Consider the following 22,779-nt stretch of genomic DNA (forward strand, 5'->3'; position numbering starts at 1 on the left):
AGTTGGCGAATGCGGACTGTGTTAACGCCAGAGTTGGCGTCAATCTCCATGACTCGGTCGATAGCGGCTCGACCCTGTTCGGTGTTCCGGGAAATCCTACGAACCATGATGGGTAGGACCCTGTCAGCTGAACCTCCCTCAGTGAGGTTGTAGAAGCTTCTGTCTCCATTGTAGGGGATGGGTTGACTCTGTTCCTGACTCCATCTATTCAAGTTTGTGGCCCACAGAGGTGTGGGTCCTTGAAATGCTGGTCGAGGGTTTGGGTCATGAACAGCTGGGGGTAGATTGTTGACTTCTGGTTCTGAGTCAGAACTATCAGAAAAGCCTTCAGCTTTGTGATCATCCAAAGGAATTGGGTGATCATTCTCTGGCTCTTCTCCGAGCCATCCAGCATTGTCGTGGTTAGGGTAGTACGGGTCGCCGTGGGGATGGAATCCAGCCATGATATCTATGCGAGAAAAGGGATATAAGAAGAAATTAATAGACGTACTAACTAAGATAATTATAAGATGATCTTTATCAGTTACTTCAATACTTGTTTAGTGCATACCAGTTATATGTATTCAGGGCAGGATAGACCTTCGAATAAGTGATCCTAACTCTAAGCCTACAACCAAACAAGGACAAGAAATAAAGCAAAGATTCACAGATTCTTAGTCTATGACGTCCTAGATACATATAATTTTAGTGTATCCACTCAGCAACTATTGACTTACTGATAACGACCTTTTTAGTTCTCAGATAAGTAATTATAGTAACACCAAATACCCCTATGGTATTTCATTGTGGTAATGTTGGTAAGTTTTTAGACTTGTTGCCATATCACAACCATTCTTGGGCATATGCTAATCACTCCTCGGACCAGCATAGTTGATCAGGCTATGCTACTCCCAGGACTGACCATACATCCCCAAGCTCACTTGTGATATTCAACAATCGTAATACTTTTTTTCTTGTCATTATGACACTGATTTTAGTATGAATGCAGGCATGTATACTTAGTTAAATATTTTATTATTTAAAAGTATAAACTCTTGGTCAGAGTGTTTTAATCCCATTGTATTTATAGTTAGTATATCTTTTATGGGTTGATATACTCAATTCACTATAAACAAAGCTCTGATACCAATCTGTCACACCCCAAAACCAAGAACGGCGGAAACGTTCAGGGGTGGAGGACGTCATGTGAAGTATCATAACAGTGCAAAGTAGTAAACAAGTAACAACATCATCCATTGCATTAAAAGTAAAGTTTTTAATACATGAGTGTTCTATCATAGTAATAAGACACCAAAATATGTAATCAAAATAAAAGACGAGTCTTGTCTGTGCTCCGTCTTCTCAAAACCTGGTCATCATACCTGTCTACTGGTGACCTGAGAATACAAGTTATTTTGAAAGTGTAGATCAGCATAAAGCTGGTGAATTCATAAGTATTTTAGTGTCATTACTCTGAAAAGCTGTTATGAAAGACTGGTAAATGTTTAATGAAACATTTAGTATAAGTGTGAAAACCCTAGAAAATCCCATATTTCCTACTAGTATAAAAGGTAGTCTTCTACCAAGACCCATGTGCTTTGAAGGATGCATTTCTGTATAAATGAAAGTTTTTCCCATGTGCGACTATTATTATAAATATATAGTCTACCTCATCGTTTATGTGAATGTGTCACAAAATAAAAGTAAAAGGGAAATTATATAATCATTTAAGTATTATCCTTTGGTACTAGGATAAACACGACATAGTAATTGCCGAATAGTATTAATCGTAGACATCCGTCGATGTGCATTTTCCCTCTGTAGCTAACAGCTGGGTGTAGAATGGTTAGTCTCGTACATATATAATAGTATCTACACATATAATATGTAATAGTATCTCATCATATAGTATCTATGTAATAGTATCCATGTAAAAGTATCCATGTAATAGTATCTCTTCATATTGTATGTAATGTATTAGTATAGACTCATGAATGAACTGACTCTTGTGTAATTCCTTGTAATAGGAATAGTAGTTTGTATCCCCTAAACTATACCTATAATAGTTTACTGGAATGTAAATTGAATGTCCAAGTAGGTTTATACACCCTTGCTACTCAAGAGTGTTGGAACTGAATAATGAATGAAAGCTCTCATATCAATACATATGTATATGAAACATAAGTGTATAGATATGGTTTTTAACAATAAGTTGAAAGAGGTTTTGAAATACATTTCAGAGTTTTGAACAATAAATAATAATGACTTAATGTCAGTTTATAAAAAGATTCAAAAGTAAATCATTTGATAACAAAGTATAAAACAGCCGAAAACTATTGTATTTATCACATTTTGAAGTATGTGAAATGAGTTGGTTGAAAACACAGTTATAAATCACATGTGATTGATTCTATAACTTCTTGTTTTCTACTTGTATTCCCCCCCCCCCATGAAAGCATTTAAAATCATTTAAAAGATTGATTAAGGGGTATGAACTCACCTGTAGTGGGTGGTTGTGGATGAACTGAATGATGTAGGATCCTAAGTGTCAAGTGAAGACTTGTACACACACAATGATCCTAGTTAACATATAATCACATATATGTATCCAATTAGTCATAAAACAACTAATTAACCAAGTTTAAGACATCCTAAGACATGTAAAACACTTGATTTAAGTGCTATAAGTCATAAGGATTGCATCTAAGGGTAGTAGGACCCTGCTATTGAGTTTGGGGTTCAAGGGTAAACTCCCTTGGAGTTTACGGTTTTGTGACCATAACTCCTTGAGTTTATGGTCGTAAACCCATGAGTTTACGGCCGTAAACTCATGTTTCTTTGACCATTTTGTGTTTTTAAGCCTTAAAGATCACAAGAGGCATTCCTACTTCATGTTTAAGCCTTAGGAAGAGATTAGGGCACCATTTCACTCCTTTAGGGAGTTTACGGTCCTTGGACCATTTGTCTTTGGGTTTACGGCCGTAAACCCAAATGATTTATGGTCTTTTGCTGTTTTCAAGTACTAAACACATTAAGGAAGGGGTCTAGACTAGTTTCCAAGGCTTAGAAGCAACTAGGGCACACTTTGGCACCCTTAATAGGGTTTACGGTCCAAGGTGTTCTTGGACCGTAAACACCTTTGATCCTTTGTTTCTTGGGTGTTTTCTTGATGTTTAGAAGTGTAACAAGCCTTATAACACACTAGGGTAGGAGTACTTACTAGGTAGAAGCTTGAAAAGGTGCTAAAAGTCCAAGAACACTAGTGTGTGTTCTTGGTGTTCTTGGTGAAACTTGAAGATCTACACTTTTGGAATGATTTCACGGATGGAATCATGTTAGATCACTAGATTAGGGTAGATATCAACTTATTAGGGATAGAAACACTTACAAGTTGAAGATCTTGAAGAAATGTTGGATGATACTTGAGAGAGAATTTGGTTTTGGATCTTGAAAATGTGAAAAGTGGTAAAATATGACTAAGTGTCATATTTATACCCCCTTTTTAGGGTTTACGGCCGTAAACACATTTGTTTAGGCCGTAAACTCCAAACTCTTGGAGGTTTGGGACATTATTGTTGCACAATAAACCCTAGGGCATCCTCTCTCCTGTCATCTCCTGAATTACTAACTTTAAAACACTAGAACTTAATCCAAAAAGCCTGAAAGTTAGCAGAAACTGTTCTGACTCTTATTGAAGTGAGAGGTTGTACATAATAGAAATTTCGGGTTGTCACAATAGCGATCATTGATCACGATAAACGATTCTACTTTTAACAAGGACGTAAGCCCACCATTTATAACAACAGGTATAGCTATTAACTAGGTACATGAACAAGGAGATTATGTAATTTCCTTAAATATGATATTACTTATGAATTTATACATTGACAACTAGTTGTGACACTCATGTATTACATGAGTTTATTTAAAAAAAAATATGAAGGTCTAAATATTTGAGAAGTTTAAATTTATAAGAAAATAACAAAAATATTGAATTATTAAAATTAAAATGTTTTATTCTTTTTAAATTTAAACAAATAATTTAGATAAAAAACAATGGGGCTTTAATTTAGGAATTCTGAAACTATAAGATATGTTTAATGAAATTGATATTCATTTATTATTATATTTATTGAAATTATTACATTTAAATATATGAAATTTTATAAAATGAAAAAAAAAACATATAAAATTGTGAAAAAAAATTAATTTAAAATAACTATAAAATGAAATAAGACATATAAAATGACAAAGTCAAAGTGAAATATCTTTATTTATTATAATAGAATTTTGGAAAATAAAATAGTTATGCTTGCTTTAGTTATTGAATCAAAGAGTAAATATAAAATAGTTATCCGGCTATTGTTATATAAATACCATCTTCCTAAACGTTTTGGCAACACAACATTTTTCAGAAATCAAAATTGAAATGAGCAGCGATCATCAAGATCCTCGTGGCTTCCCGCCACCCACCACCATCGACGAACTCCACCGCCAACCATCTTCATCCACCACCGGAAACAACCTCTCTGATTTTCCCACACCACGTCTTCTCCATACTCCATCTCCATTAATGTCGCTTGAAGTTGATACTAACGCCCTAGAATCACCAGTTTCAGCCGCTCTCGGCAGCCCAATCTTTACCACTCCGTCAACTTCTTTCGACGGTGCAGCACCGGCAACCACCACCACCACTACCGTAAATACCCACAACCCACTTCGCCAAACTTCAACAGACACCAATTCATCTGCCAATCAAGATCCGCCATCAATCGCCACAACATCATCCAAAGTCCTGGAGCCACCAACAAGAAACATCCTACTCCGCCACTCACATTTCGATCCAATCAAAACTGATTCTTAAGAACATCAGAAAAACAAGACGCTGCCGCCGCCGCCAAGAGTTTCCACCACCCCAAAATCAAGAACTTCGCCACCAGTGTCTCCCACCCGTAATCAAATCCGCCAATCAAAGGTTTCTATATAACTTCTTTAACTATAGTTTCTTGTTCTTAGAGTTTAAAGATCAATTGAGTAGTTAAATCCTTCTGTAAACATTATTTGTATATATGTAGGTAATGGTGGAGAGAGCTCGCAATGGTTGTTTCAGATTCCAGGTGAAATGCTCTTGTGGGAATCGCAAAGGGATGTGTATGGATGTTGTCTTCGTCTTCTTCGTGATTCTAATATTTTGTTTCTTTTTGATGATAGGAATAGGAGTTAGCTTTCTTCTGATTTTTTCAATTTTTTTTCATTAGTTGTTTCACAATACATGCACGTTGACATGTTGTGGTTGTTGTAATTCTACATTGATTGAAGTTGATGCAGTTCTCCACTTGATGTTCATTTGTTTTCTGCATCATTCTTTATCTGTTTTAGTTAAACGAAATATTCATGAATAGTATGAAGTATATTGATTCCGACATTCGGTTCATAATGAGATCATGTTTGATATTACCAAAAACTATTTTCTGATCTGCATAAGAAAATTCATTTCAAAAAGAAAAAAAGAAGTATGAAATTCTATATTACAAGCCATCCAATTACGAGTGATAAACGGAGATAGTTTACACATCGTATATAGGAATTTAAACCAATTATTTGTAATAGGTGTTCCATAAAAAATGATATATATCATTTTTAATTATTTAATAAGTAAAAATCCCGACTAACAATAATCATATATATCATATAATGAATTATTCAAATACCAAATGTTTTGATAAAATATTTTAATATAAATGTGGTTTACCATAACCAAATTAACCAATATAACCGAACCATCATTAAGAGATATGGTGCGGTTTTTTATTTTGATTAACCGAATCAATATGATTCGGTTATGGTTTTCATTTAAAACCAAACCACTATAAACCGAATCGAAACAATAATATTAATAATTTTTTTACTGTAATATAATATTAAATATATGGTATGTAATTATATCAGGAATTGAAAATTTAAAAGACATTTATTTGGAATTAGATATGATAAATAATCTTATATCAATATAATTATATATATGGGAGAATTTCGTATATGCCATTGCTAAACATATAAATATCGTATTTGTCCGGCCTAAAATCTAAATATCGTATTTATCCTTCTTAATGTTTTTAAATATCATTTATACCCAAATCTGTTTTATTTTTTATTTTTAACATTTAATAATCCTTTTTTTATATTCTTAAATCATTATAATTAAAAGAAAAGTGGATTTACCATAATGCCCTTGGTTCCAATACAACACATGTTCACATCAGGTTACTTACGATCGCTGCTTCCAACTGAATAAGACCACCATCATCTTCATCATGAAGAATTTTTAGAAGAATTAGGTAAGCCTGAAAGGGGAAAGCACATGCAAGAACACAAAAAACTAAGGATCTAAAACCTCGCCTATCTCAGGGGGCTGTTGTTAGGAAGATAACTACCAATAGTTTTCCCATTGATTTCACATGTTGAAAAATGAATCGGCTGCTTCTTATTAGCAGAAAAGTATTTAACATAAAAACAACAGTATAAATATTAACATGCAATTGTAGAATTAACCATCCGGTGAATTATAGAAAAATGATTAATGTAAGTTGAGCACCGATCATATATGTAAAATCAAGTCAATTCTTACCACTGGGAGACCAACAGACCATCAATGAAATTGCTGTAAAATAGTGTCAAGAGGACGTGTATTATAATCAATCCCACCTCCATTTTCATATCCTTCATCACCTCGTCTCCTTTCCTTTAGCTTCTTATTTCATTTAGCTTGCAGAGACATTAAAATCGATCTTTGACCAAATTTAAAACTCCATTGAGAATTGTGTTCTCATAATCATCAACTTTCAATTCAATTTTGAACAAAGTTTCAGAATTTGCGTATTCAATTCCATAGAAATTTGAAATTTACATATTTTCCTTTTTGGAAATTGTTCCTAGAAGATGGGTGCTGATAACACTGCCGGAAAACCCCAACAAGGCTTTGAGCTTGCCGGAGATTTCGCTCCTCTGGGGCCGTCGAAGGCAGAAGTCCGTTGAAACCATCAGCTAGTCTTGGGGATAGAGGTTCCCGGCGATCGAAAACACAAGGGATTGGGAATTTAGGGGTGGGAGAAATAGAAACTATGCGTCCGGTTGGTCAAAAGGGATTTAAGAACCAAGGGTATTATGGTCCATCCACTTTTTTCCTTAAATTAAAATGATTTAGGAATATAAAAAAGATTATTAAATTTTAAAAATAATCAAAAAAATGGGTTTGGATATATATGATACTAAAAAAAATTGAAGGGCAAATATGATATTTAAAGTTTAGACCGGACAAATACGATATTTACATGTTTAGCAAGGGTATATATGAAATTCTTCATATATAATAAAAAAAACATTTTTAAAATGCAAAATAGTTGAAAATTTTTTTAAAAAAAATATCAAGTATCATTTTCGTCATTTATATTTTCCAAAAAAAAAATTAAAAAAATACCAAAAAAAATAAAAAAATACTTTTTTTTTTACATATTCTAGTAGAATATTAGAATATTTTACATATATGACAAATCTACTAAAATATTCTAACATTGTAAAAATCACATTAGAATATTTACAGTGTAATATTCTATAAGAATATTTCACGTATTTTTCAAAAAAACGAATTTTTTTTTTATTTCTTGTTTTATTATTTTTTATTTTTTTAGGTAATTAAAGTGATGAAAATAATAATTAAAAAGTTTTTTTCGGATTTTTCCTTTTATTTTGCATTTTAAAATTATTTTTATATTTGGTTTCACGGTCTCACAAAATTAGCATTGTCTCAAATGAACTGAATATATATATATATATATATATATATATATATATATATATATATATATATATATATATATATATATATATATATATATATATTATAACAATAGTTTTCATATTTTTTAATTTTTATAGAAAAGTATTTTTATTTTTATGTCGAGGAAAATCGTCCATGATCGGTTGTTCATATAACAAATGCTTTCGAGTAAGCTTTATCAAGGTAGTCGGACGAGGCTATTTCTTTTGGATCTTTTGTGTGAGAGAGCATAATAATGTGTATGGACTGTCTTTTCTATGATAGTGGTGTGGCATTGTGGCATGAACTAGGTTCCTAATATTATATTGTTTGTTTGTTTTCACTCTAGACACTTTGGTCCAGAGTCCGAATTGATCTTTATTGGACTCATGGACCGGTCTTGGAGGGGTGGAATCTCATTACATACGGATCAACATAACCATTTTACTTTTAAAATAAAAATCAGATATATGGTATTGCCATCATTTTGATCCAATTGATAAAAGATATATCTACTAAAATGTTGGAAATTGAAGAATTGTAGTTGTTAGTAACAAAAGTTATATTATATGTTTGTGATAGAGATATAAAAGTGTCTTTTGCTATGAATACAAGTGTAAGTGATGGTAGAATTCTGCCTTCATAACAACAATGTTCAACCTTAAATTTACATCTTAAGATCATTGTCTCTAGTCAGGATCTCTTCCTAGCCCGGCCTCCAAGCAATGTTTTAAAAACTTGTTTGAACCGGCCAGTCGAACCGGTTGGACCGGGTATCGATCAAGTGAGTGGTTCAACTACTATCATTTTTATGCATATTTTTGAAACGGAACGAACTGATTTTTACAAAAAAAAAAAAAAAACAGTTGAACCTGTTAAATTGAATAAAAACACACAGAAATGAAGCATTTTGCATAACAAACATTGGTAGTCCATAGTCGGAGATTCCAGACTAGAGTTTCTTTGAGAATGTCTATAATAGTTGAACATACCATTTTCGGATCAGGGGAGAAAAAAGATGGATGTCGATGATTTCAAGATTTGGGGATATCTACCATTTTCAGATTTTTATATTTTGAATTCAATATCCAATTTAGGAGGTAACACACGAGATATGCAAGATTATGGGAGTAGAAGAGGAGCTTTAAGATTAACATATGCATCAAATAAGTAGCACAAATTTAGTTTCGAAAATTCACTTTGAAAAGGTGAGGAGCGTTTAGATGACACATGGCATATAAGATGGACTCTTTTATTAGATTGAAAGATAATAGCAAAAACATAAAATATAAACAGTTAATTGAAATAAAATCATTAATCAAATATGAACTACTTAATGAATTTCCGAATATAATAATTTAATTAGAATAATTCATTTATAAAATGCAAAAACTCGAAATAACTATAAATCAAGTAATATACCTACATCAACAATATTAAGCGTCCCCAATTTTCATTGTTATATAATAGCGACTTCTTAAACCTTTTGGCAACACATTCAGAATTCATAATTCAGAAATACAAGTGAAAATGAGCAGCGATCGTCAAGATACTAGTGGCTTCCAGACACCCAACACTGTCGATGAATTCCACCGCCAACTACCTTCATCCACCACCGGAGACAACCTCCCTGATTCCACCACACTACATCTTCCCCATACTCCAGTTTCAATGGCACCTGCGATTGAAACTAACGAATCAGAATCACCCATATCCGCCTCTCTTGGCGGTGCAATCTTTAGCACTCCGTCAACTTCTTTCGACGGTGCAGCTTGCGGCAACCACCACCACCGTGAATACCCACAACCCAGTTCCCCGAACTCTACCAGCCACCAATTCATCCGCCAATCAAGATCCGCCAACAATCACCACAACACCTCCCAAAGTCTCGGAGCCACCAACAAGAAACAGCCTACTTCGCCGGTCACATTTCGATCAAGAACTCCCTCACCAGAAAAACAAGCCGCCGCCGCCTGGAGTCTCTTCCTCACCCCCAGAATCAAGAACTTCGCCACCAGGGTCTTCCACCACCCGTAAGCATATTCTCGAATCAAAGGTTTGTTAAATTGTTTAGTTTCTTGTTCGTAGAGTTTAAAGAACAATTGAGAAATCAAATCTTTCTTTAAACAGTTGAGAAAAATGGGAGATAAAGTTTGTGAGATTAAACAAAGATTTTGCGACGTTATCCGTCAATCTCAAGAACATGCAGAAAACGACAACCCTCCTCAAGTATGATATCTTATTCACAATTTTCTCACTCTTTAAATTGCATTAATTAATTGATATATCAAGAACATTATATACGTAATTATGTAGGCAATGGTGGAGAACCCTCACAATGGTTGTTTCAGATTGGAGTTGAGTTGCTCATGTGGGAAGCGTAAAGGAATTTGTAGGGATGTTGCCTTCTTCCTCAATATCATACTAATATTGTGTTTCTTTTTCATGATAGGAATATCATATATATAGCTTTCTTCTAGTTTTGTCAAAGATTTTCCCATAGTTGTTTGCCACATCTTGAACTTGGTGATTGTTGTAATTCTACACTGAATGAAAGCTCCGAGCTATGCATTTCTCAACTTGATGTTCATTTTTTTCTGCATCATTCTTTACATGTTCTTAGGATTGAGGTGTCTGTTTTACTAAAGAAAGAAAGATAAGAAACCCAAAGAATTTTTCAAAGTTTGCATGAAAGTGGTAGGAAGTATAGTGATTTCATTCATAATGATTGATCGGATATAGTAATCTACTTTCATGTTTTATTACATTATTGTGTTTATAAAATATTTCTTATTAAGATATTATAAATTGAAATGTATGTAATCTTAATATTGCACTTTCAAATCTTTTATCAGAAATTATAATTTGAATACTATATTCAATTATAATACTAAAAAAATATTATGTTTATATGACTAAAGCCATGTAATTTTATTATCATGACATCAAGCATTGGCAATAAAAATCTCTTTAGGAAATGGAAATTCCTAAATTCACACCTCGCATTCTATGATGATTTGATGAAAGGAACGAAAAGATGGATGCCTCTATTAATTATTTAAACAATGTCATATCAATAACACCTTTGCTAGCTATAATCAAGCATATGTATGACCCCTACTATGGAATTAAACTATCCGGGCTATATCTAAGATACCAAAGAGTTTAGTAAACAGACACACAATATGGTATTCTAAATGTATTTTAATATAAATGGTAAAGTTCGCCATTTTTAGTGTTTTTTTTTTTCTAATGGGTAAAATGAAGAAAATCATAATTTATTATCCACTCTCATAAATAAAGAATTTTTTTCTTGTTTTTGTTATATGTAATACTCTCATTCATTTTGTCATACGTCATTTTATGGTTATTTTAAATTGATTTTTTTTTCCAAATGACATTTTATGGTTTTTCCATATTATTAAATTTCATATAATATGATATGTAATAATTATAGTAAATGTCATAATAAATGGATATCAATTTTATTAATACAAACTTTTCTTTTAATTTGTAAATTAGTTTAATGATATTGTTTATTACAATTCACTAATTAGTACGTATGGCATGGTAAAATTCAGTTTTTACATTGATTTTATGTTTTGTACAAACAAGTTCCTGAACAATTAGTTTAGTGACATAATTTATAGTTGTAAGTTATCTTAATGATTTAATATTAACATATTTTTTAATTTAGTTTTATGTTTAGACTATCTTCGTTGCTCCAAATGGAAACAAACTATTAGTTTAGATATACATTGAATGGAAAAAGGTTAAATGTTGTTTTAAAACCTTAATGTTCCATTTGTTGTATTTAAAAAAGAGATATTAAGTAAACTAGCCGTTATAAATGAACATTTAAAAGAAAATAACCATTTTTTGGTTTTTGCAAAATTATCATTTACTTCCGAATGCCTCATTTTGGATTTGATATTCAAATTTCGAGTTCTTTTTTATTTTTCCAAAAAAACATTTAAAGAAGGTTCTCTTCTTATGTCTGAAATGTCTATTTTCAAGGTGATTGAAGGCATAGTTTTCAATCTAATGTCTGATTTCATGCCCTAATATTGTATATAGTTAACATTTACTATATTTGTTGAACTTTTTGTTAGATTTAAATAAAAAATGAAAATTTTTACTCGAAATTCTAGTATTGTTTATTGGATTTGAGATTTGTTTTTGAAATTCTGGAGTTTTTGAGACAACCAGTGTTCACCCAGTGTCATACCCCCTGCCAACGGCGAAAACGTCTGGTTGTGCGATGTTGTCATGGATCACAGTTATTGAACATACATTGAACAATACAAAAATATAACATAAATAATGAATGTATTACTACTGAAAAGAGGTTACAGTGATATTCAGAGTTACAATAATCTGATGCCTTAAACAGTATGCTACTTAATAAAACTACATCATTGATCTATAGGTGATTGCGATTTCAGGACTTGACTTCCGATAGTGCAAGCTTTCATCTCTTGATTTCTTAGGAATATATGTAATTTTTTAAATAAACATCAACAAAATGTTGGTGACTTCACATATTTATAGTGTATGTATCAAAAGTATTTTTATACCAAAAGTATGTTCACTGAATATGTGATTTTATACCAAAAGTATGTTTATTAAATATGTACTATTATACCAAAAGTATGTTTATGGAAATGATACTTTTATATCAAAAGTATGTTTAAGGAAATGATACTTTTATACCAAAAGTATGTTTACTGAGATTGTATTTTTATACCAAAAGTATGTTTACTGAAACTGTACTTTTATACCAAAAGTATGTTTATGGAAAATGTTATTTTATACTAAAAGTATGTTTACTGATAGTATATTTTTATACCAAAAGTATGTTTAGGAAGTGTGTACTTTTATACTAAAAATACTTTTAATAAGAGTGTACTTTTATACTAAATGTATGTTAACTACGAGTATATTTTTATACTAAAACTATGTTTACTGAAAGTTTACTTTTATACAAAAAGTATGTTTACTGGAGTGTACTTTTATATAAAAAGTATGTTTACGGAGAGTGTACTTTTATAAAAAGTATTTTTACTGAGAGTGTACTTTTATACAAAAAATATGATTAATGAGAGTGTACTTTTATACCAAAAGTATGTTTACTGAGAGTGCACTTTTTATCCAAAAGTAATGTTTTACTGCATATAAGTCTGTTTCAACTTATATATTTGTTTGCTTAAGGCGTGAACGTCAAGGTTATAATGTAGGGGTGTTGATCGGGTCATTTTTTCGGGTTTCGGGTAATTCGAGTTTTTCATGTTAAAAAACAATACCCGTTACTCGACCCAAATTAAATTCGGATAATTCGGGTTTGGGTAATTCGGGTATTACCCGAAATATATATATTTTTTTTCAATTGCACCTGAAAATAAATTTAATGAAAGAAATACGTCGTGCTTTATTAGTCTTGTTTATATAAACAAACGAGGCATAAACGAAGTTACTCAAACTTTGAACATTGATATTTTTTATTCAATAATACTTGAGATATCACGTAATCTTTTAACAGTTTAATCTAATCTAATACGATATTAAAAAAAACAAATACTTGAAGATCTTAGTTTAAAAGTTTAAAATGTTTAAGATAATTATAGCCATAAGTTTTGCCATGTTCTGAAGTTTCGTCAAGGTAATGAGTTTGTTAGTTGTAATAAAAACTATGATCTAGAAAACAGTTAAGTTTTAAAGAACAAGGTAATATATAAACAATTGCTTTTAATATTGTTAGTGTCACACTGTCATAATAAAAGAGATTCATGTTTTACAATAATTATAGTTAGATAATGAGTTTGTTAGTTGCAATAAAAACTAAGTTTTAAAGAACATAGTGATATATATAAACAATTGTTTTTCATATTGTTAGTGACATACTGCCATAATAAAAGAGATTCATGTTTTACAATAATGATAGTTAGTTTAAGCGTGATCAAATATTTGCTACAGAGTACAAGCTCTACGAAATAAAAAAGAACTTTTAAAATAATTCGAGTATACCCGAAACCCAACAAACCTACCCTATACCCGACCTGAGAAAAAATCGGGTTACCCAAATGCCCCAAAAAAATTACCCGATACCCGATTTACCCGATACCCGAAAAAATCGGGTGGGTAATTCGGGTAACGGGTATTTTCAACACGGCTATTATAATGGGTTCTCATAATCGAGATATTAACGAGTTTAATTTCACCTTGTGACGCTCCCTCGGATGTCGTAGTGTTTACAAGAGTTTTCATCCAGTGTGACTCTTTCATCAAGGTTGTAGCTAACAACCACATGTGGGGGTATTAACATGTATAGATTTATACATAATTATTCTGCTCACTTAAGATTAACGATTACAGGTAGGGGTCTTCGCTAAGTATTAAACTTAGACGATGAAAATACCTCATTTAACCATTGCATGAATAGCCTTAACTTATATTTTTATGTTATCAGACCAATGTTGTGTTGTATATATATATATATATATATATATATATATATATATATATATATATATATATATATATATAGCGTTTAATTATCTTTTCCAAAATTAAATAGACAGAATAACAGTATGGTATAATAACTATACATATTATATGGGCAGAGTAAGGAGAGAGTATAATAATATTTCATATTATACAGAGATAATAACGAAAATGTATAAATGTTTTATATTTCTACAGACAGAGTAACGACAAAGTAAAACTAAGTTTTTGTGTAAAAATAGTGCATTAACATTTATAATATAACAATAGCAATTTATATAAAATAAATAATTAATTAAGTATGTATCCCTCTCCCCTTGGAAAACTATAAAATATCTTAAAAAGGGGTCTTGAAACTCACACTCGAAGCGTGCTTTAAACAATATTAGTTTCTGTCGAAAAATGGTCAGAGGCTCGAGATTATTCGGGCTCGAGGGGAAAAGAAACTCTAAAGGAAATAAAAATAAAAAATAAAATAAAATTAAAAAGTAAGAAGAGATCATGTATACAATCTGCCTCATCGATTGCTATATATAATTGGAAAATGTGTGTGTCGTGTCGTGGTAAGAGGGTGCCACGTCATGGTGCTTGCGTAGGGAGCAAGCTCGCACCGAGTGTTGTCATGTGCCCGATTTGCCCCTGATCTCAGCTTATATTTTTTAAATCTTTAAAAATTTATTATTGTCGAATAGAAGCTCTGCTTTTTGACGTTTTTTATATCTTACAGTGGTATTGACGAATATCACAACTTTCCTTTAGACTTTGATAGCCAATTCCCCTTTTATATTTAATTTATATTTTTATAAAGGGTGTGTCAAAAATTATTTTGCGAAAATCATGAATCTTTCATACAAACTTTTTTCTTGGCATTCTTTATATCGTCAGTTTTGTATCCAGGATTACTACAATTCTCTTTCTCATTGTTTTGGTTAAAACTCAACCAATTCTCCTTTAACTTTTTATGATGCATATTTCTACATAGGGTTGATTGCGAAACTTAGAAAAATCATAACTTCTTCATACGCAGTCATATTTTTGTGTTCTTTATATTTTCGGAGTCGTGTCGACGTGTACTTTCGGTATGTTATTATTTTTTATATAATAATACAAAATTTTGTGTGCCTAAATTCTTAGTTTTTTATACGTTTCAACTGATTTTTCTTATATATTTAGACATATATCATTGTATTTTTTATTTAAAGATGATCAAACATTATACATTAGGTCATTACATTGATGTTCGTCATGTTTGCAATTGACGATTGTTGATCAATTTGTTTTACGGTTGTCACACACATGGGTAGTTGTATGTTGCATTTTGGAAAGTTAAAAACAAAAATAAATTAAAAATATTAACTTTAGATGATGATGATAAACTTAATAATATGACATCTAAGGTTGAAGTACTTACTTATTCATCATTTCTTTAAAATATATCAATAGTTTTCTTTTATTAATATAAACTGAAGTACTTACTTATTAATCATATCGGTCATATTTATTCTGAAATTTTAATTTAAAAATGCTAAATGTTTAGACTTTTATATTTAACGTTTTTTTTATCAATTCATGTAGTATGCAAGTCTTACACTTAGTCTACTCTAATAAATAAAGATCTTTTTTTTATGTCATATGTCATACTCTTATTCATTTTGCAACATATCATTTTGTGGTTATTTTTAATTAATTTTTTTCCACATGATATTTTATGAGTTTTTAACATTTTATTAAATTCCTCAAAATATTGGTATGTAATAATTATAATAGATGTCATAATTAAGGGTGGAATTGGTACGATACCTCTCATTTTTTCTTCATACGTGTATTGTACCAAATATAGTCGGTACAAACATTTTGCTACTAGTTTCGTATCAAGTATAATTAGTACCAATTTGTCTGGCTACCAATAAGTAAGGTTGGCACATGTTGGTAATGATTTATACCAACATGTATATGAGTTTTGTGAATAAAGATTTTTGTATTTTTAAACATTATGGAACATAAATGATGTTTTTGTGAATGATGTTTTTGTGAATGGATGAGATTATAAAAGAATTTTATAATTTCTACCATGAGTTTAAATTTAAAGTGGTGGAGGAAATGGAACACATCAACATGTATATATATATATATATATATATATATATATATATATATATATATATATATATATATATATATATATATATATATATATATATATATATATATATATATATATATATATAATTAAATTGGTTGGTACAGTAATAACGTTATATTAAAAAATTTATACCATGACCATACCATATTTACTGAGTTTGTATGGTACTACCAACCAATTCATTAATATAGACTTTCTTTCTAGCCCTTGTCATAATAAGTCCATATAAATTTCATTAACATATACTTTCTTTCTAATTCCAAAATTCCAAAATTAGTTTAATGACATAATTTACTACAATTCACTAATTAGTACATATGACGTGGTAAAATTTAATTATAACTTTGATTTTATGTTATGTATAAACAAGTTCTTGAACAATTAGTTTAATAATATAATTTACTACAAATTATATCGAGTTATAGGTTATCTACTTTTTTAACATCTTAATATTATAAACTATCTTAATGATTTAATATTAACACTACAAAGAAGATCTCGGATAACATGTTCGAAGTATAAGATAAAACAAATGATCGATATTGGAGTTTTGGCAATGATAGAATGGGTTTTCTCTCGGTCATACCATTCCCTATATATATATATATATATATATATATATATATATATATATATATATATATATATATATATATATATATATATATATATATATATATCAAATACTTAAGTTTTAGTCCCTAATAAGTTCAATCCAAAATAGTACTTTGTGACTAATTCATCTATCTATGATATATGGTATACGTTACTGACTTATTTTTCTCCAATATTAAAATTTTGTCCCTTATAATTGTCCTTCGGATTGTAAAATGATACATGTGTATCAGAAACCTAAACTTTTTTCAATTAAGTTTCTCTCCAAAGTCAAGATTTGGTGCAATTTTATCAAAGACATAAATTCAATCTCAAATAAGGTTCTTACAAATCAAAATAGGCGTGAATATTTCAGGGAATGAAATCCAATCCTAATAAGTTTCCTTCGAACTTCAGAAGTGGGGAAAGTCTATTAAGGATTAATATTCAATCACTGATATATTTCTATCCAAATCAAAACTAGCACAAACCTATCAGTGACTAAATTTTAGTCTCGAATGGGTTAGGTCTGTCTCTAATGATTCACATATTAAAATCAGTCACAGGTAGTATATGGCACTGTATCATCAGTCTCATATACATGATATCTAGGACTGATTAATCTGACTCATATAGTTTAGTCTCAAACCAACTACTTGGTGGCCTACTAGGTAAGGCACTAGTCTCCATATGAGAGGTTTAGTGTTTTAACTCACGAAGACTTTAATTAGAAGTTTGTCAGGAGAGAGTATGTGACATACTTTAGTGCCTTAGTATATTGCCCAAAGGGCGAGCCATCCCCTATCCTCGTAAAGTGGGGAGCTACGGTGGGTTGCCGGGAACCCATTTTTTGTAATCTTGTCGCACGTTTTAAATTTTCTTATGTTTTTTTAGAAGATTGCATATTCTCCAAATGTTACCATGGGCTGAAACTAACTCCTAAAGATCACTAATTTCCACCGCTCATGGTGATGTGATATGTTCCACCCCCATCAACTTCTTTCCATGTAACACTAACGTCCACCATCACCATTGTGTATACACACAACACATTCTATTGAAGTCGATCAGATACCAACTCATCTACTTATCAACATTTGTCAACAATCACTACAACACTTACTTATGCCTTAGAGTCAACAAGAAGAATTTTGGAAGAAAAGAATCAAATGTTTGCAAATTAAGAAGATGAAAAAGCTATGGAGAAAAACATGGGCCTTATTGTTGTCGTCACCATCTCCTTCGATAGTTTCCCCTCTCCTTCTGATGTTGTTGCACAACAATATTGAACTATAGGAGTCTTCATCTTCACATTCCACAACTTGAAGGTATTCGATTCATTGAACTGTCTTCAAATCGAACATGTAAGACGACATGCCTTCAACCACTAGTTCCAACCACTTGAATAAGTGTTGCTCTCGTACCACATATTAAATGATGTATGCAGATAAAATCAGGAACACATGACATAAAAATTTACGTGGTTCGGTCAAAAAGATTTTACATACATTTAAGGACATGATCACGAGATATATTTATTATTCAGTAGATGATATATTGAAAACTCTAGCTACCACTATTTATTACATAAAAAAACCTAGCACCTATTGGCTTCAGGAGGCCCTCAACATACCCCAAACATCTATCTCGTTGATTTTGCAATTCAATTTATTTTTTCCACTTTGTTTCGGGTAGTCATTTATTTGGACCATCAAATTCCAATTTACACTCTAACGATTATCTTATTTAAATAAGAGACTTGGATCTCATGGTTCTCACCAATGTATCATGTTCATCGTTAAAAATGAAAATTTTTGTTCAAATTCGGAGTAAAATAGTATCTTGCATAAACATTACACAATAATGTATATCCATTATACATTTTTAGAAAAAAAAAATAATAATAAAGAGAAAGAATATAAACTTTATGCACCTATGCGGTGCTTACGTTGGTGACAGTTCGTTTCTTCCTTGATTTTATTACAAGACAAACAATCACCGGCACCGCCAGCCACCGCCTGGTCCCACCAAATCGGTGGAAGAGCTGCACTTTACCACTTACATCCACAACTATTGTTACCACAATTCACCCCCTTAGAGTTTAGGTCTACTTTAGATATGACCCCTTCAACTTAGTCTATTTTACAGACAATACTAATTTTAAAATTATTCCAATTAGAGCCCTCTTTATTCTCCTATCCATAAATCAATCATGATATTTTGTTGCATAAGAACATAATAAAACATTATATTCTATTAGAAAATTAACATACTCAGTCAACATTTAGGTGCCGTTTACTTTTTGCGGACTACGTCTGCAGCCTTCTGTAGCAGAAGAGAAGAACCAAACGGCTACAACATGTAATAAAAAGTTTGTTTATTTTTTAATCTCTGCAGACTGCTGCAATAAATTAAAGTAAGGTGTGAAGAGGTTTGAAGCAGAGAGTCAATTGATGCGCCACGCAGCACACGCGCAACAGTTTTTAAGTCGGAAGTCTTCTGAAAAACAAACAGTTGCGAATGACCAAGTGTTGCGTGTGTGTTGCGCGACGCAGCAATAAGTGTAATAAGTGGTCAGAACTATTTTTTTTTTAAAAAACAAACAAAACCTTACTCGTTGAATGTTGACATGATTTTAGTCTTTATTCTTCTATTTATTTTCTTTTTTAATTATCATTTTTTTCTTTCTTGATCCAAACAATCTTTTGAACTTTTGTTGGTTCTTCCACATTAACTATTTTTAATCATAGCTTTCGAACCTGTTTTCTCACATTCTGTAACCTGAATATCCAACCATGTTACTCAAACTAAACCACACCATAAGGTTGTGCAATCCCACAATATCATAAACTAGATGAATATATTATGATTAAATACATAAAATGATGCAAGACAATATAGAAAATATATGATAAAAGACATCATAAAGTCTATCCTAACAATGTCATTACTCTTATGCGTCTAGGATAAAATATTACATAAATTTTTTCATGAAAATAGATTAATGAAAACGGGAAAGAAGTAGGGAGTGCTAAAATTATAGGAATTCTAAACTTGAGGATATTATTTGAAACTTATGTAAACCTTAAGGTGTTGATAAATTTACATAAACAGCCCTAGCTTATACCATAAAGACTAATTTCACACCCTAAGTTGTTACGTTTACTGTCGGTTGTGTGATCGTCAGCATAACATGCCAGCTGTTATATGTGACGCTTCGATTCTTTGCTTTAGTCAAGACAATGTATGTTTTTTCAACTCTTTCTTTAACATTTAAAATAAATTTATATTAAAGTAACTATTGTAAAGCACACGCTTTTAAAATTTAAACTACAAATATATTATCAAATGAACAACTTTGAAAATCAAAATTTATTTTAGACACAAATATGTAATTTAAATATAAAGTTATAATTTGTGTTTTAAATATTGATTTTAAAAATATATCTTAAGATAAATAGTGAATAAAATAACGTGTAATTGGCCATTTTGTTGTATACATTATAAATTACTAATGAGGAAAATTGTATGTGAAAATATTTATATTATACGTCTAGAATAGATAAAAATATCTAGTTACAAAGTATATATATATATATATATATATATATATATATATATATAGATATATATATATATATATATATATATATATATATATTGATTTTGTTAAAGAAATATGATGAACTACGATTAACATTTCTTTCTTATTTATAATAATCAGAATAGTAAAATTTAATAAGATCATAAAAAAATAGAATATTTACTTAAGTTAATATAAATTATTTTATGAATATTAAACTCTTTAATTTCCATAACGGCTACTTATACTTGTGATCTACTGCCTTCTCTTTCCATTCCTTTCTTCCGACTCCTAATCTCTCTCTCTCTCTCTAAAATCACTCCTAATCTCTCTCTCTAAAGTCTAAACCACCATGGATCGGAAGAACGCCGTCGTTCTAGCGCTCATCGCCGTCGTTATCGCCTCCGTAGGAGGTCAAGCTCCGGCTAATTCTCCAACTACGTCTCCACTTCCGACTGTCACGCCTGCCGCTTCACCTTCTAATGCTACTGTTACCAAAACACCGACATCAGCACCCACCACAGCTCCGGCGACGAGCCCTACGACAGCTCCACCGACCGCTGCCGTTCCTTCTCCTGTTTTATCTTCTCCCCCTGCTGCAGAGCCGGTGAGTTCCCCACCCACAGCGGTTCAATCTCCGCCGGTTCCAGTACCTGTCAGTTCTCCGATCTCGTCTCCTCCAGCTCCAGTGTCTGCTCCGACTGCCGCAGTTCCTGCTCCGGCGCCTAGCAAGAAAAAGACTAAGACAAAGAAGCATAATGCTCCTGCACCAGCACCGGTAATAGCTGTATCACCTTCTCCCACCGAAGGTCCTGGATCGAGCATCGATTCTCCTTCTCCCGGTCCGTCGTCAGCCGACGTCGCCGACGAGGTAAATTCGTAGACTTTTTTTACATCAATTCTATATCGATAATTGTATATATGATCAAGATCTTACCAATTGTTCATGAATTCGATAACTTTATTTGATTTAACTATCAAAAATTCTGAATTTGATGATGGTGGAAATGTAAATTGTCCAGAGTGGAGCAGAGAAATTGAACTGTTTGAAGATGGTGGTCGGAAGTTTGGCGTTCGGATTGACTGTATTCGGGTGGTTCTAGAAACTTGTTTTTCCTTTTCCTTTAAAATTTTTGAATTTTATTTATTTTTTTTCTATATGATACCTCTTTTGTTTTGATTTTTGTTTCTTTTTTTTCTTTTTTTTTTTTCAATATGGTGTTACATACTTACTCCATATATGTAATTATACCACCTGGGTTGGAATTCTGATGTGATGAGGTTAAATGGTTAATCGTATGTCTTAGTTTTATATTCTTGTATTTTTCGTTAAAGAATTTGCCATATAAGTAGATTTAATGTTTGATAATTAATTAATAATAAATGATTCGAAGTTTGAACATCACCATAACTATATTTTAACATATATGACCCTTAAGATCGTGTTTAATAAAGATCATGGTCCAATAAATAGTCGGAAGTATGAAGTCAATATGATAAGAACTATCTTGACATATCCAAACAAACAAGGAATCCTGATCATATTTAGTATTAGATTTTTGGTCTTGTAATACTATTTTTGTAAGGTTTATAGTAGGGATCGAGAATTTGGTCCGAAAATCCGAACCAAACCGAAACCCGAACCGAACCGAATTAAGCTCGAATAAGGAATTTGATTCGGGTTTTGGGTATCTATATTATGCTTATTCGGTTTGAAATACACGGTCCGAATAAGCATTCCTTCTCCCCTTTCTCTGATCGATAGATTTCAAAATTATAATTCAAACTTTTGTCTTCGTCGTTCATAGCAGTAAAAAAAACCCTACACTCATTCTCGTCGTTTCAAAATCGACCTATCCTCTCATCTATTTCCAAACTCAATTACTTTTGTCTATCTTTCCTCTTTTGTTTCAAGTTTTCAAAAATCGACACTTCCTATTGTCTTTAAAGATTCACAAATTCCTACTTTATCTAGTCATGAAAAATTGGGCTACAACTGATGAAATTCAAGTAAAAAATTTATGGTAATCTACTATATAACTGTTATTCTTTCAATGTGTTATTGTGTTATGTTAGTCTTTGAATGTTTTAAGTTGATGTATAAAACTACATTATTATTCTATTATTCGGGTTCTTCGGGTTATAGAATCATAATACGGTTTA

At 31.3% G+C, this 22,779-nt stretch overlaps 1 protein-coding gene across 1 annotated transcript; it reads left to right on the forward strand.

Moving 5' to 3' along the window:
- Nucleotides 1–20,884: 20,884 nt before the first annotated feature.
- LOC145166929 (uncharacterized) lies at nt 20,885–21,928 on the forward strand. The gene is made up of 2 exons (XM_079085983.1): nt 20,885–21,487; nt 21,639–21,928. The coding sequence occupies exons 1-2, from the start codon at nt 20,969–20,971 to the stop codon at nt 21,717–21,719; spliced, it is 600 nt and encodes a 199-aa protein (XP_078942109.1). The 5' UTR covers nt 20,885–20,968; the 3' UTR covers nt 21,720–21,928.
- Nucleotides 21,929–22,779: the final 851 nt, after the last annotated feature.

The sequence above is a fragment of the Lactuca virosa genome, chromosome 3, assembly GCF_052849685.1.
Source record: "Lactuca virosa cultivar CGN04683 chromosome 3, Lactuca_virosa_CGN04683_v6, whole genome shotgun sequence".
In the NCBI taxonomy this organism is placed as follows: domain Eukaryota; kingdom Viridiplantae; phylum Streptophyta; class Magnoliopsida; order Asterales; family Asteraceae; genus Lactuca; species Lactuca virosa.

Bases quoted from the DNA above. Each gene is read 5' to 3' on its own strand.
- LOC145166929 (XM_079085983.1), top strand. From the start codon at position 20,969: ATGGATCGGAAGAACGCCGTCGTTCTAGCGCTCATCGCCGTCGTTATC. The intron at 21,488-21,638 runs GTAAATTCGTAG...TAAATTGTCCAG, and splicing joins CAGCCGACGTCGCCGACGAG to AGTGGAGCAGAGAAATTGAA.